At 46.9% G+C, this 15647-nt stretch overlaps 1 protein-coding gene across 5 annotated transcripts in view; it reads right to left on the reverse strand.

The window, feature by feature from the left end:
- wwp2 (WW domain containing E3 ubiquitin protein ligase 2) overlaps positions 1-9829 on the reverse strand; it is a 57511-nt gene extending 47682 nt beyond the window's left edge. For 3 of the 5 annotated variants that reach the window (XM_046850576.1, XM_046850577.1, XM_046850575.1), the window contains exons 1-3: positions 7300-7439; positions 6005-6085; positions 104-257 (exon numbers count right to left, since the gene is read on the reverse strand). In XM_046850576.1, the coding sequence (XP_046706532.1) occupies positions 104-257; positions 6005-6074 (224 nt within the window). In that variant the 5' untranslated portion in view covers positions 6075-6085; positions 7300-7439. Of the gene's footprint in view, positions 1-103; positions 258-6004; positions 6086-7031; positions 7106-7299; positions 7440-9671 lie in introns of those variants that run through there. The other 2 variants (XM_046850578.1, XM_046850579.1) reach the window with 2 other exon arrangements.
- Between the last annotated feature and the right edge of the window lie 5818 nt (positions 9830-15647).

Here is a 15647-nt window from a genome sequence, read left to right on the forward strand (position 1 = left end):
ACCAGGATTCTGTAACAATTCTCATCCTGACTGTACACACACCTTTACACACACACACTGTCAGATGGTGAACGAGATGATGATGATGATGATGAAGACTTACAGTGTGAGGTCTTCGTTCCACTGCAGGTCGTTTCCGCTGCGTTTGCAGGTTTTCTTCGTCTCAGTGCTCAGACCATCGGCCGTCACCTCCACGAACGAGCTGCCGCGTGCCAGACGAGCCGGGAGCTTCGGAGACTGAGACCTCGCAGATACCACTGACACACACGCACACACACGCACACACACGCACACACACGACATTAAAAAGAGTAGTGTTATTCCACTTTTATTATACTGTCATTAATATTATACACACACTTTGGTGTTTACATTCACACGTACAATAAATAAGTGTGTGTGTGTGTGTGTGTGTGTGTGTGTGTGTGTGTGTGTGTGTGTGTGTGTGTGTGTGTGTGAGAGAGAGAGAGAGAGAGAGAGAGAGAGAATCTGTTTCATCCATGTTAATGTTGTGACACAATGTCTCTCATGTTTCTACTTCATGAAGTGTGTGTGTGTAGATGTGTGTATGTGTGTGTGTGTGTGTGTGTGTGTGTGTGTGTGAGTGGGGAGGGGGTAAGAGGAGCCGACAACAAGGAAGTGAGGAAATTAAATATCGCCATCTAGTGTGAGTGAAGGTGAAGTGCACCATAGGAAAGGCACTTCAGTCAAACTTATGGAAACATTTTACTTTCATTTTTGTTTTGAGTCAACATCAGAGACTACACCATTTCACTCCACTCCACTCCACCCCACAATACACCCCACTCCACTCCACCCCACAATACACTCCACTTCACTCCACCTCACAATACCTCCACTCCACCCCACAATACACCCCACTCCACCCCACAATACACTCCTCCACCCCACAATACACTTCCTCCACTCCACCCCACAATACACACTCCACTCCACCCCACAATACACCCCACTCCACCCCACAATACACTTCCTCCACCCCACAATACACTTCACTCCCACCACAATACACTTCACTCCACTCCACCCCAATACACTCCACTCCACTCCACCCCACAATACACTTCACTCCACTCCACCCCACAATACACCCCACTCCACTCCACCCCACAATACACCCCACTCCACTCCACCCCACAATACACTCACTCCACCTCACAATACACTCCACCCCACAATACCTCCACTCCACAATACACTCCACTCCACTCCACTATACAATACACTCCACTCCACAATACCTCCACTCCACCCCACAATACACTTCACTCCAACCCACAATACACTTCACTCCACCCCACAATACACTCCACTCCACCCCACAATACACTTCACTCCAACCCACAATACACTTCACTCCACCCCACAATACACTCCACCCCACAATACACTTCACGCCACTCCACCCCACAATACACCCCTCCACTCCACCCCACAATACCTCCACTTCACTCCACCTCACAATACCTCCACTCCACCCCACAATACCTCCTCCACCCCACAATACACCCCTCCACTCCACCCCACAATACACTCCTCCACTCCACCCCACTTCACTCCACCCCACAATACACTCCACTTCACTCCACCTCACAATACCTCCACTCCACCCCACAATACACTCCACTCCACTCCACCCCACAATACCTCCTCCACCCCACAATACACCCCACTCCACTCCACCCCACAATACCTCCACTTCACTCCACCCCAATACACTCCACCCCACCTCACAATACACTCCTCCACCCCACCTCACAATACACTCCACTCCACCCCACAATACACCTCCACTCCACCCCACAATACCTCCACTCCACCCCACAATACACTCCACTCCACCCCACAATACACCCCACTCCACCCCACAATACACTCCTCCACCCCACAATACACTCCACCACTCCACCCCACAATACACTCCACTCCTCCACCCCACAATACACTCCACTTCACTCCACCCCACAATACACTTCACTTCACTCCACCCCACAATACACTCCACTCCTCCACCCCACAATACACCCCATCCACTCCACCCCACAATACACTCCACTTCACTCCACCCCACAATACACTCACTTCACTCCACCCCACAATACACTCCACTTCACTCCACCCCACAATACACCCCACTCCACTCCACCCCACAATACACCCCATCCACTCCACCCCACAATACTCCACTCCACCCCACCTCACAATACACTCCACTTCACTCCACCCCACAATACACTCCACTCCACCCCACTCCACCCCACAATACACTCCACTTCACTTCACTCCACCCCACAATACACTCCACCCCACAATACACTCCACCCCACAATACACTCCACCCCACTCCACCCCACAATACACTCCACTTCACTCCACCCCACAATACACTCCACTTCACTCCACCCCACAATACACTCCACTTCACTCCACCCCAATACACTCCACTCCACCCCACCTCACAATACACTCCACTTCACTCCACCCCACAATACACTCCACTTCACTCCACCCCACAATACACTCCATTTCACTCCACCCCACAATACACTCCACTCCACTCTACCCCACAATATACTTCACTCTACTCCACCCCACAATACACTCCACTCCACCACAATACACCCCACTCCACTCCACCCCACAATACACTCCACTCCACCCCACAATACACTCCACTCACTCCACCCCACAATACCTCCACTCCACTCCACCCCACAATACACTCCACTTCACTCCACCCCACAATACACCCCATCCACTCCACCCCACAATACACTCCACTTCACTCCACCCCACAATACACTCCACTTCACTCCACCCCACAATACACTCCACTTCACTCCACCCCACAATACACTCCACTTCACTCCACCCCACAATGCACTCCACTTCACTCCACCACAATACACTCCACCCCACAATACACTCCACTTCACTCCACCCCACAATACACTCCACTTCACTCCACCCCACAATACCTCCACTTCACTCCACCCTCAATACACTCCACTTCACTCCACCCCACAATACACTCCACTTCACTCCACCCCACAATACACTCCACTTCACTCCACCCCACAATACCCCACTCCACTCCACCTCCACCCCACAATACACCCCACCCACTCCACCCCACAATACACTCCACTCCACCCCACAATACACCCCACTCCACCCCACTCCACTCCACCCCACAATACACTCCACTCCACCCCACAATACACTCCACTCCACCCCACAATACACCCCACTCCACTCCACCCCACAATACACTCCACTTCACTTCACCTCACAATACACTCCACTTCACTTCACTCCACAATACACTCCACTCCACCCCACAATACACTCCACTTCACTCCACCCCACAATACACTCCACTTCACTCCACCCCACAATACACTTCCTCCACCCCACTCCACCCCACAATATACTTCACTCTACTCCACCCCACAATATACTTCACTCTACTCCACCCCACAATACACTCCACTTCACTCCACCCCACAATACACTCCACTTCACTCCACCCCACAATACACTCCACTTCACTTCACTCCACCCCACAATACACTCCACCCCACAATACACTCCACCCCACAATACACTCCACCCCACTCCACCCCACAATACACTCCACTTCACTCCACTTCACTCCACTCCACCCCACAATACACTTCACTTCACTCCACCCCACAATACACTCCACTTCACTCCACCCCACAATACACTCCACTTCACTCCACCCCACAATACACTCCACTTCACTCCACCCCACAATACACTCCACTCCACCCCACAATACACTTCACTCCACTCCACCCCACAATATACTTCACTCTACTCCACCCCACAATATACTTCACTCTACTCCACCCCACAATACACTCCACTTCACTCCACCCCACAATACACTCCACTTCACTCCACCCCACAATACACTCCACTTCACTTCACTCCACCCCACAATACACTCCACTTCACTTCACTCCACCCCACAATACACTCCACCCCACAATACACTCCACCCCACAATACACTCCACCCCACTCCACCCCACAATACCCCACTCCACTCCACTCCACCCCACAATACACCACTCCACTCCACCCCACAATACACTCCACTTCCTCCACCCCACAATACACTCCACTTCACTCCACCACACAATACACTCCACTTCACTCCACCCCACAATACACTCCACTTCACTCCACCCCACAATACACTCCATTTCACTCCACCCCACAATACCTCCACTCCACTCTACCCCACAATATACTTCACTCTACTCCACCCCACAATACACTCCACTCCACCTCACAATACACCCCACCCCACTCCACCCCACAATACACTTCACTCCCCCCCACAATACACTCCAATCTACCGTGCAATACAATAAACTCCACTATACACAATACACTCCACTCCACTATACACAATACACTCCACTCCACAATACACTCCACTCCACTCCACTCCACAATACACTCCACTATACACTACACCTCACCCCCACAATGGTGATGGTGAAGAGGTGATGTGAGGAGGTGATGGTGAAGTGATGAAAAGAAAGTGGTGTCTGAGGAGGTAAACTGGGTGAGCAAGTGATGGTGATGTTGTGAAGAAGATAATGTGAGGAGGTGATGTTGGGGAGGTGATGAGGAGGTGATGAAAAGGAGGTGAATATGGGATGGGGATAAATAGGTGATGGTGTGAGGATGTGATGGGGTGAGGAGGTGATGGTGAATTAGTGATGGTATGAGGAGGTGATGATGAGGAGGTGATGGTGAGGTGATTGTGAGGAGGTAATGGTGTGGTGAAGGTGAGGAGGTAATGGTGTGAGGTGAAGGTGAGGAGGTAATGGGGTAAGGAGGTGATGGTTAAGTGATGGTGTGCGGTGATGGTGGGGAGGTGATGGTGTGAGGAGGTGATGGTGAGGAGGTGATGGTGAGGAGGTGATGGTGAGGAGGTGATGGTGAGGAGGTGATGGTGTGAGGTGATGGTGAGGAGGTGATGGTGAGGTGATGGTGAGGAGGGATGGTGTGAGGTGATGGTGAGGAGGTGATGGGTTAAGGAGGTGATGGTGAGGTGATGGTGTGAGGAGGTGATGGCGAGGAGGTGATGGTGTGAGGTGATGGTGAGGAGGTGATAGAGTGAGGAGGGATAGGATAGTGTGAGGAGGATAGTGTGAGGATAGTGTGAGGATAGTGTGAGGAGATTGTGAGGAGGTGATGATGAGGAGGTGATGGTGTGAGGGGTGATAGTGTGAGGAGGTGATAGTGTGAGGAGGTGATAGTGTGAGGAGGGATGGTGAGGAGGGATAGTGAGGAGGTGATGATGAGGAGGTGATGGTGTGAGGAGGTGATGGTGTGAGGAGGTGATGGTGAGGAGGTGATGGTGTGAGGAGGATAGTGTGAGGAGGGATGGTGTGAGGAGTGATGGTGTGAGGAGGTGATGGTGTGGTGATGGTGAGGAGGATGGTGTGAGGTGGTGTGAGGAGGATGGTGTGAGGTGGTGTGAGGAGGATGGTGAGGAGGGATAGGATAGTGTGAGGAGGGATGGTGTGAGGAGGGATGGTGAGGAGGGATGGTGTGAGGAGGATAGTGTGAGGAGGGATAGTGTGAGGAGGGATGGTGTGAGGAGGGATGGTGTGAGGAGGGATGGTGTGAGGAGGTGATGATGAGGAGGTGATAGTGTGAGGAGGTGATGGTGTGAGGAGGGATAGTGTGAGGAGGGATAGTGTGAGGAGGGATGGTGTGAGGAGGGATGGTGAGGAGGTGATGGTGTGAGGAGGGATAGTGTGAGGAGGGATAGTGTGAGGAGGATGGTGTGAGGAGGGGATAGTGTGAGGAGGGGATGGTGTGAGGAGGTGATGGTGTGAGGAGGGGATAGTGTGAGGAGGGGATAGTGTGAGGAGGGGATAGTGTGAGGAGGGGATGGTGTGAGGAGGTGATGGTGCGACAAGGCAGGACTTTACCTTTTAATGTGAGCTGTGATTTCTCTGCGTTCGGCAAAACGCCGGGTCGACTTACACTGGCAGCTGCCATGATATTTTCACCTAAAACACACACACACAGTTATAAACTGAGCTCTACACCATCCTTAAACACACAGTGATTTACTGGATGTGTGATCAACTTCTTCTTTCGACTTCTCCCATTAAGAGTCTCCACAGTAGATCATCTGTCTCCATCCCCCTGTCCTCTACATCTGCCTCTTTCACACCAACTACCTGCATGTCTTCCTCACCACATCCATAAACCTCCTCCTTGATCTTCCTCTTTTCCTCCTTCCTGGTGTCTCCATCCTCAGCATTCTCCTACTGATATACCCCATGTCCCTCCTCTGCACATGTCCAAACCATCTCAATCTCACCTCCCTCACCTTGTCTCCAAAACATCCTACATGTGCTGTCCTCTAATAAACTCATTTCTAATCCTGTCCATTGTCGTCACTCCCAACAAACATCTCAACATCTTCAGCTCTGCTACCTCCAGCTCCACCTCAAAATACTCCCTCCATCTTCTCAACACACTCTCCTCACTAGTCAACACATTTCCATCTCCATCTTTTACTGCTCTAACTTACAGTACATCCTTCCCAGCTCGGTTCCTCTGCCTGGCCAATCGCTACAAATCCTCTTCTCCTTCCTCAGTGTTCAACTTCTCCTACAGCTCCTCATATGCCTTTTCCTTGGCTTTCACCACATCCCTCTTTACCTGCTGCTGCATCTCCTTGTTCTCCTGCCTACTTTTCCCAATTATGTTTCTCCAACCTCTTTCTCCTTCTGCCTTCATATGTGTGTTTAAAAACCAATTAGAACAAAAGGTAATAAGTGATGGATCTTCCAGTGGTGTCTAAAATCTAAAATATCTTTATTTTATTGACTTTTCTTCTGAATTGAAAAGATTCGGTATTAAATCACTTATTTACCCCAAACCCTCATACTAACACTCAGAAGTGCGCTAAACGAGCACCACACACACACCAGCACAAAAACTAACCGTATATTCCTGTTTATTCTCTTATTATCCCTCTTTCTGTTACAGTGTCTCGTCGTCCTTTCGTTCTTTCTTTCTTTCGTTCTTTATTCATCACCGACATAAACACGGAAGCCGCATTAGCATTAGCATCTCGGCTACAATGTCTACCTTTCAAACAGACAAAACGCCTCTGTCACGTGAAACCAGGCACAAGGACACCATCACACACACGGGACTTAAATCATCACCAAGAAAAGAAAATCATAAAGAGGTGTTTTTGTTCTCATACCTTGATTTAATCTCCTCAGATCTGCTGCTTAGCTTGTCACTTCCGCCTCAGTAAACTGGGTCATGTGACACGCTGTGAACAACGCAGTGCATTGTGGGTGCTACACTGATCCTAAAGTTAGCCGAGATGCTATTTAATAAAATAATTTATTTTGCAGTATAAAATTCTCATCCAAACACACCTCTCCCTACTCCAAACACACCTCTCCCTCATTCACCTTCTTCTCCAAACACCTCTCCCTCCTCCAAACACACCTCTCCCTCCTCCAAACACACCTCTCCTGATTCACCTTCTTCTCCAAACACTTCTCCCTCCTCCAAACACACCTCTCCTCATTCACCTTCTTCTCCAAACACCTCCCTCCTCCAAACACACCTCTCCCTCATTCACCTTCTTCTCCAAACACCTCTCCTCCTCCAAACACACCTCCACCTCATTCACCTTCTTCTCCAAACACACCTCCCTCCTCCAAACACACCTCCACCTCATTCACCTTCTCCTCCAAACACTTCTCTCTTCCAAACACACCTCTCCTCCTCCAAACACACCTCCCTCATTCACCTTCTTCTCCAAACACCTCTCCCTCCAAACACACCTCTCCCTCCTCCAAACACACCTCTCCTGATTCACCTTCTTCTCCAAACACCTCTCCCTCCTCCAAACACACCTCTCCTCCAAACACACCTCCACCTCATTCACCTTCTTCTCCAAACACCTCTCCCTCCTCCAAACACACCTCCACCTCATTCACCTTCTTCTCCAAACACATCTCCGTCCTCCAAACACACCTCTCCTCCTCCAAACACACCTCCACCTCATTCACCTTCTTCTCCAAACACCTCTTCCTCCTCCAAATACACCTCTCCCTCATTCACCTTCTTCTCCAAACACCTCTCCTCCTCCAAACCCACCTCCACCTCATTCACCTTCTTCTCCAAACACACCTCTCCTCCTCCAAACCCACCTCCACCTCATTCACCTTCTTCTCCAAATACACCTCTCCCTCCTCCAAACACACCTCCAATTCATTCACCTACTTTTCCAAACACAGCTCTCTCTCCTCCAAACACACCTCCACCTCATTCACCTTCTTCTCCAAACACACCTCTCCCTCCTCCAAACACACCTCCACCTCATTCACCTTCTCCTCCAAACACCTCTCCCTCCTCCAAACACACCTCTCCTGATTCACCTTCTTCTCCAAACACCTCCCTCCTCCAAACACCTCTCCCTCCTCCAAACACACCTCTCCCTCATTCACCTTCTTCTCCAAACACCTCTCCCTCCTCCAAACACACCTCTCCCTCCTCCAAACACACCTCTCCTGATTCACCTTCTTCTCCAAACACCTCTCCTCCTCCAAACACACCTCTCCTGATTCACCTTCTTCTCCAAACACCTCTCCCTCCTCCAAACACACCTCCACCTCATTCACCTTCTCCTCCAAACACCTCTCCTCCTCCAAACACACCTCCCTCATTCACCTTCTTCTCCAAAACATCCTACATGTGCTGTCCTCTAATAAACTAATTTCTTATCCTGTCCATTGTCGTCACTCCCAACGAACATCTCAACATCTTCAGCTCTGCTACCTCCAGCTCCACCTCAAAATACTCCTCCATCTTCTCAACACACTCTCCTCACTAGTCAACACATTTCCATCTCCATCTTTTACTGCTCTAACTTACAGTACATCCTTCCCAGCTCGGTTCCTCTGCCTGGCCAATCGCTACAAATCCTTTTCTCCTTCCTCAGTGTTCAACTTCTCCTACAGCTCCTCATATACCTTTTCCTTGGCTTTCACCACATCCCTCTTTACCTGCTGCTGCATCTCCTTGTTCTCCTGCCTACTTTTCCCAATTATGTTTCTCCAACCTCTTTCTCCTTCTGCCTTCATATGTGTGTTTAAAAACCAATTAGAACAAAAGGTAATAAGTGATGGATCTTCCAGTGGTGTCTAAAATCTAAAATATCTTTATTTTATTGACTTTTCTTCTGAATTGAAAAGATTCGGTATTAAATCACTTATTTACCCCAAACCCTCATACTAACACTCAGAAGTGCGCTAAACGAGCACCACACACACACCAGCACAAAAACTAACCGTATATTCCTGTTTATTCTCTTATTATCCCTCTTTCTGTTACAGTGTCTCGTCGTCCTTTCGTTCTTTCTTTCTTTCGTTCTTTATTCATCACCGACATAAACACGGAAGCCGCATTAGCATTAGCATCTCGGCTACAATGTCTACCTTTCAAACAGACAAAACGCCTCTGTCACGTGAAACCAGGCACAAGGACACCATCACACACACGGGACTTAAATCATCACCAAGAAAAGAAAATCATAAAGAGGTGTTTTTGTTCTCATACCTTGATTTAATCTCCTCAGATCTGCTGCTTAGCTTGTCACTTCCGCCTCAGTAAACTGGGTCATGTGACACGCTGTGAACGGCGCAGTGCATTGTGGGTGCTACACTGATCCTAAAGTTAGCCGAGATGCTATTTAATAAAATAATTTATTTTGCAGTATAAAATTCTCATCCAAACACACCTCTCCCTACTCCAAACACACCTCTCCCTCATTCACCTTCTTCTCCAAACACCTCTCCTCCTCCAAACACCTCTCCTCCTCCAAACACACCTCTCCTGATTCACCTTCTTCTCCAAACACCTCCCTCCTCCAAACACCTCTCCCTCATTCACCTTCTTCTCCAAACACACCTCTCCTCCTCCAAACACACCTCCACCTCATTCACCTTCTCCTCCAAACACCTCCCTCCTCCAAACACCTCTCCCTCATTCACCTTCTTCTCCAAACACCTCTCCTCCTCCAAACACACCTCCCTCATTCACCTTCTTCTCCAAACACCTCTCCTCCTCCAAACACACCTCTCCTCCTCCAAACACACCTCTCCCTGATTCACCTTCTTCTCCAAACACCTCTCCTCCTCCAAACACACCTCTCCCTCATTCACCTTCTTCTCCAACACACCTCTCCTCCTCCAAACACACCTCTCCTCCTCCAAACACACCTCCACCTCATTCACCTTCTCCTCCAAACACCTCTCCTCCTCCAAACACACCTCTCCCTCATTCACCTTCTTCTCCAAACACCTCTCCTCCTCCAAACACGCCTCTCCCTCATTCACCTTCTTCTCCAAACACCTCTCCTCCTCCAAACACCTCTCCTCCTCCAAACACACCTCCACCTCATTCACCTTCTTCTCCAAACACCTCTCCTCCTCCAAACACCTCCACCTCATTCACCTTCTCCTCCAAACACTTCTCTCTCTTCCAAACACACCTCTCCTCCTCCAAACACCTCCACCTCATTCACCTTCTTCTCCAAACACCTCTCCTCCTCCAAACACACCTCTCCTCCTCCAAACACACCTCCCTGATTCACCTTCTTCTCCAAACACCTCTCCTCCTCCAAACACACCTCTCTCTCCTCCAAACACACCTCCACCTCATTCACCTTCTTCTCCAAACACCTCTCCTCCTCCAAACACACCTCCACCTCATTCACCTTCTTCTCCAAACACATCTCCGTCCTCCAAACACACCTCTCCTCCTCCAAACACACCTCCACCTCATTCACCTTCTTCTCCAAACACCTCTTCCTCCTCCAAACACACCTCCACTTTATTCACCTTCTTCTCCAAACACACCTCTCCTCCTCCAAACCCACCTCCACCTCATTCACCTTCTTCTCCAAACACACCTCTCCTCCTCCAAACCCACCTCCACCTCATTCACCTTCTTCTCCAAATACACCTCTCCTCCTCCAAACACACCTCCAATTCATTCACCTACTTTTCCAAACACAGCTCTCTCTCCTCCAAGCACACCTCCACCTCATCCACCTTCTTCTCCAAACACACCTCTCCTCCTCCAAACACACCTCCACCTCATTTACCTTCTTCTCCAAACACCTCCCCTCCTCCAAACACACCTCCACCTCATTTGCCTTCTACTCCAAACACACCTCCCCTCCTCCAAACACACCTCTCTCCTCCAAACACCTCCACCTCATTCACCTTTTCTCCAAACACACCTCCCCTCCTCCAAACACACTTCCACCGCATTCGCCTTCTACTCCAAACACACCTCCCCTCCTCCAAACACGCCTCCTCTTCCTTCTCCAAACACACCTCCACCTCATTCACCTTCTTCTCCAAACACACCTCCCCTCCTCCAAACACACCTCCATCTCATTCACCTTTTCTCCAAACACACCTCCCCTCCTCCAAACACACCTCCACCTCATTCACCTTCTTATCTAAACACACCCCCTCCAAACACACCTCCACCTCATTCACCTTTTCTCCAAACACACCTCCACCTCATTCACCTTCTTCTCCAAACACACCTCCCCTCCTCCAAACACACCTCGTTCACCTTCTTCTCCAAACACACTTCCCCTCCTCCAAACACACCTCCACCTCATTCACCTTCTCATCCAAACACACCACCTCCTCCTCCAAACACACCTCCACCTCATTCACCTTCTCATCCAAACACACCTCCTCCCTCCTCTAAACACACCTCCCCTTATCCAAACACACCTCCTCTCCCTCCTCCAAACACACCACCTCCTCCTCCTCCAAACACACCTCCTCTCCCTCCTCCAAACACACCTCCACCTCATTCACCTTCTCCTCCAAACACCTCCTCCCCTTCTCCAAACACACCTCCACCACCTTTACCTTCTCCTTCAAAACACCTCCTCTCCCTCCTCCAAACACACCTCCACCTCATTCAGCCTCTCCTCCAAACACCTCCTCTCCTTCCTCCAAACACACCTCCACCACCTTTACCTTCTCCTTCAAAACACCTCCTCTCCCACATCAAACACACCTCCACCTCATTCAGCCTCTCCTTTAAACACACCTCCTCTCCCTCCTCCAAACACACCTCCACCTCATTCAGCCTCTCCTCCAAACACACCTCCTCTCCTTCCTCCAAACACACCTTCACGTCATGTAGACTGTTTCTAATAAGTGTTATTAAATGTTATTAAATGTTATTAAGTGTAATTATCTCACTGGCAGTTCAGTTTCCATCTTATTCTTTGCTACTAAACTACTAAACTAAATTAAATCAATATGAAGTCATTAAATGTGGATTTTTATTTGAATTAGTGGAGGAGTTCCTTCTGATTGTATACTGTACAATAACACACATCTGACACGACACACAGGATACTGAATACTGAGCCTGAAAACTGAGTAATTGTTTAGAATTGAGTGTGTGTGTGTGTGTGTGTGTGTGTGTGTGTGTGTGTGTGTGGTGTTTCCCAATCCTTCTGCTTTAATAAAACACTAACACACCCATTGTGTCCTCATGCAGGGTGTGTTGATGAGTTAAATCAGACATGTTTGAGCAGGAAATACCAAAAAATTTGCAGAACTGATAAACTACAGTAGCAGCCCTGAGACACACATATTAATTCTAAATCAGCACACACACACACACACACACACACACATACACAAAGATGTCATATGCACAGTCTTTTAGCAGTAAATTTTAGAATTTAGGTTTATATTTTAAAATTTGTGTTTATTGTGTTCTTTTAAAAGGATTTGAACAGCAGACGCTTTACATTTTTAAATAAAAGATTCAGGAGACATGTACTTGTCAATCACTTTTTTAAAAATTATTATTTATTTCTTTGTCCATGTCTGTTATTCCTCTCTGTATTTTGGTCTTGTTAACTGCTGTGAGTTGACTGGATACATTGCTAATTCTTTCTTTTTTTGTAAATGTCATAAAAAATACCAATATTTTGTCCACAAAGAAATAATTGTTCTTGTTTCGGTCACTTAGTCGACATTCTGCGCTTCCTGCTCTGTGCACTTTGCCTTTATATGGAAATTTCTGGGCGTCACCAAACGCAAATCCGCTCTGAAATGAAAATCCTTGTTTATTAAAGCAAATGAATTTCTTTTTGCCTTGCACAAACATTTACAGAAGGTTTACCAAAAGACAGATGAATGAGGCAGACAAAATAATTTAAGACGATTCAAATCATCTGCTCACAAAAACTAGTTTACTTTTTCTTTATGAAAAATAAGTTAAATATAAATAAATAGATGTAACAATGATGTTAAAAAACATAAATAAATATATTTCTACATGTTAAAGAAAGTGTTCATTTAATGATCCCTTTTTATTGATACAGAATGTTTAATTCCTGATCAATATCAAGCGCTGCCATGTGCTGACTGTAGTCTCAAAAACAGCAGAATATCAAGAACATCAGTGTCTTTGTGAAAACAGGAGAAATATTAATGTGTAAATATTAATTATAATGGTTTTCTGTGCCACTTTTGCCAATGGCTTGTTTATTAGGGATAAACTTATAAGCACTAAACTTAAATAAATAAATATAAATAAATAATAATACATAAATCAACCCATCCAATATATAACCTGTGTAAAGCTGCTTTCAGACAATATAAATTGATAAAAACACTATACAAATAAAACTAAATTAAATTAAATTAAATTAAATTGAATTAAATGATGACAAATGTTATTTACTGTTTTAGCTTTAACATGATGTTAATATTATTAACAGTGAAAAACTGGCATAAAAACATGTTATTATGCAGCTGTTTATCAATCACTGTCATTCAGTGATATCAACTTTTCTCCATGGAAGAATAAATTTAATTAAATTCTATTCATGTTTATTTGTTTTGAACTTTTAATAATGAACATCGTCTCAGAGCAGTGTTACACAGATCATGTGGAGATAAAAATGAAGATGTTCTTTATAAGTGTAAGTTTGTCCCTGATGAACAAGTCGGTGGAGACTGTGGTGAAGGAAAAACTCCCTGAGATGCAGAAGAAAGAAACCTTGAGAGGAACCAGACTCAAGAGGAACCTCATCCTCATCTGGGTTCCACCGAATGTTCATTTATTACAGATAAACGATGTTGAGGTGCAGTGATGGAGATCAGAGCAAACTGTAGTCCTGAGTCAGTGTAGCAGACTGTTGATATTAACTACAGTCCAAATCCTCAAAGCTCCTGTTCTTACTCCGGAGTTTGTCTCTTGTCTCTTCTATTGTCTCTTCGACTGGAGCACAGAGTCGCCTCCAGTCGAAGAGAACATCATCCAGAGGCAGACCAGGACAAAGTGGGAAGATCTGAGAAGAAAGAGGAGCAGGAACAGTGATCACTGTAACCTCAGAAGGAGAGAGAGAGAGAGAGAGAGAGAGAGAGAGAGAGAGAGAGTGAGAGAGAGAGAGAGAGAGAGAGAGAGAGAAGAGGGTGGGTGTCAAGAAGAGAAGGATATGGAATGTAACATAAATGTATGATGGAATAATGTACGTCATAATGTATTAACCTTTATTGACCAAATGTGTGTGTGTGTGTGTGTGTGTGTGTGTGTGTATGTGTGTGTGTGTGTGTGTGTGTGTGTGTGTGTGTGTGTGTGTGTGTGTGTGTGTGTGTGTGTGTGTGTGTGTGTGTGTGTGTGTGTGTGTGTGTGTGTGTGTGTGTGTGTGTGTGTGTGTGTGTGTGTGTGTGTGTGTGTGTGTGTGTGTGTGTGTGTGTGTGTGTGTGTGTGTGTGTGTGTGTGTGTGTGTGTGTGTGTGTGTGTGTGTATGTGTGTGTGTGTGTGTGTGTGTGTGTGTGTGTGTGTGTGTGTGTGTGTGTGTGTGTGTGTGTGTGTGTGTGTGTGTGTGTGTGTGTATGTGTGTGTGTGTGTGTGTGTGTATGTGTGTGTGTGTGTGTGTGTGTATGTGTATGTGTGTGTGTGTGTGTGTGTGTGTGTGTGTGTGTGTGTATGTGTATGTGTGTGTGTGTGTGTGTGTGTGTGTGTGTGTGTGTGTGTATGTGTGTGTGTGTGTGTGTGTGTGTGTGTGTGTGTGTGTGTATGTGTGTGTGTGTGTGTGTGTGTGTGTGTGTGTGTGTGTGTGTGTGTATGTGTGTGTGTATGTGTGTGTGTGTGTGTGTGTGTGTGTGTGTGTGTGTGTGTGTGTGTGTGTGTGTGTGTGTGTGTGTGTATGTGTGTGTGTGTGTGTGTGTGTGTGTGTGTGTATGTGTGTGTGTGTGTGTGTGTGTGTGTGTGTGTGTGTGTGTGTGTGTGTGTGTGTGTGTGTGTGTGTATGTGTGTGTGTATGTGTGTGTATGTTTGTGTAGCATGAATATGTATATACGTATATAAATCTATATAAACAAGAAATTACTAAAATATGAATAAAGGTATGTAATATTAACTAAACAAAAATAAATAAATGTATATGTTAAAGTCAGCATTTATTGTTTTATATAATTTCTGATTATTTATGTAATATAAATAATATATAGTTATATTTATATATTTTAATGA

Source organism: Silurus meridionalis, chromosome 5 (genome assembly GCF_014805685.1).
Source record: "Silurus meridionalis isolate SWU-2019-XX chromosome 5, ASM1480568v1, whole genome shotgun sequence".
Taxonomy (NCBI): Eukaryota; Metazoa; Chordata; class Actinopteri; order Siluriformes; family Siluridae; genus Silurus; species Silurus meridionalis.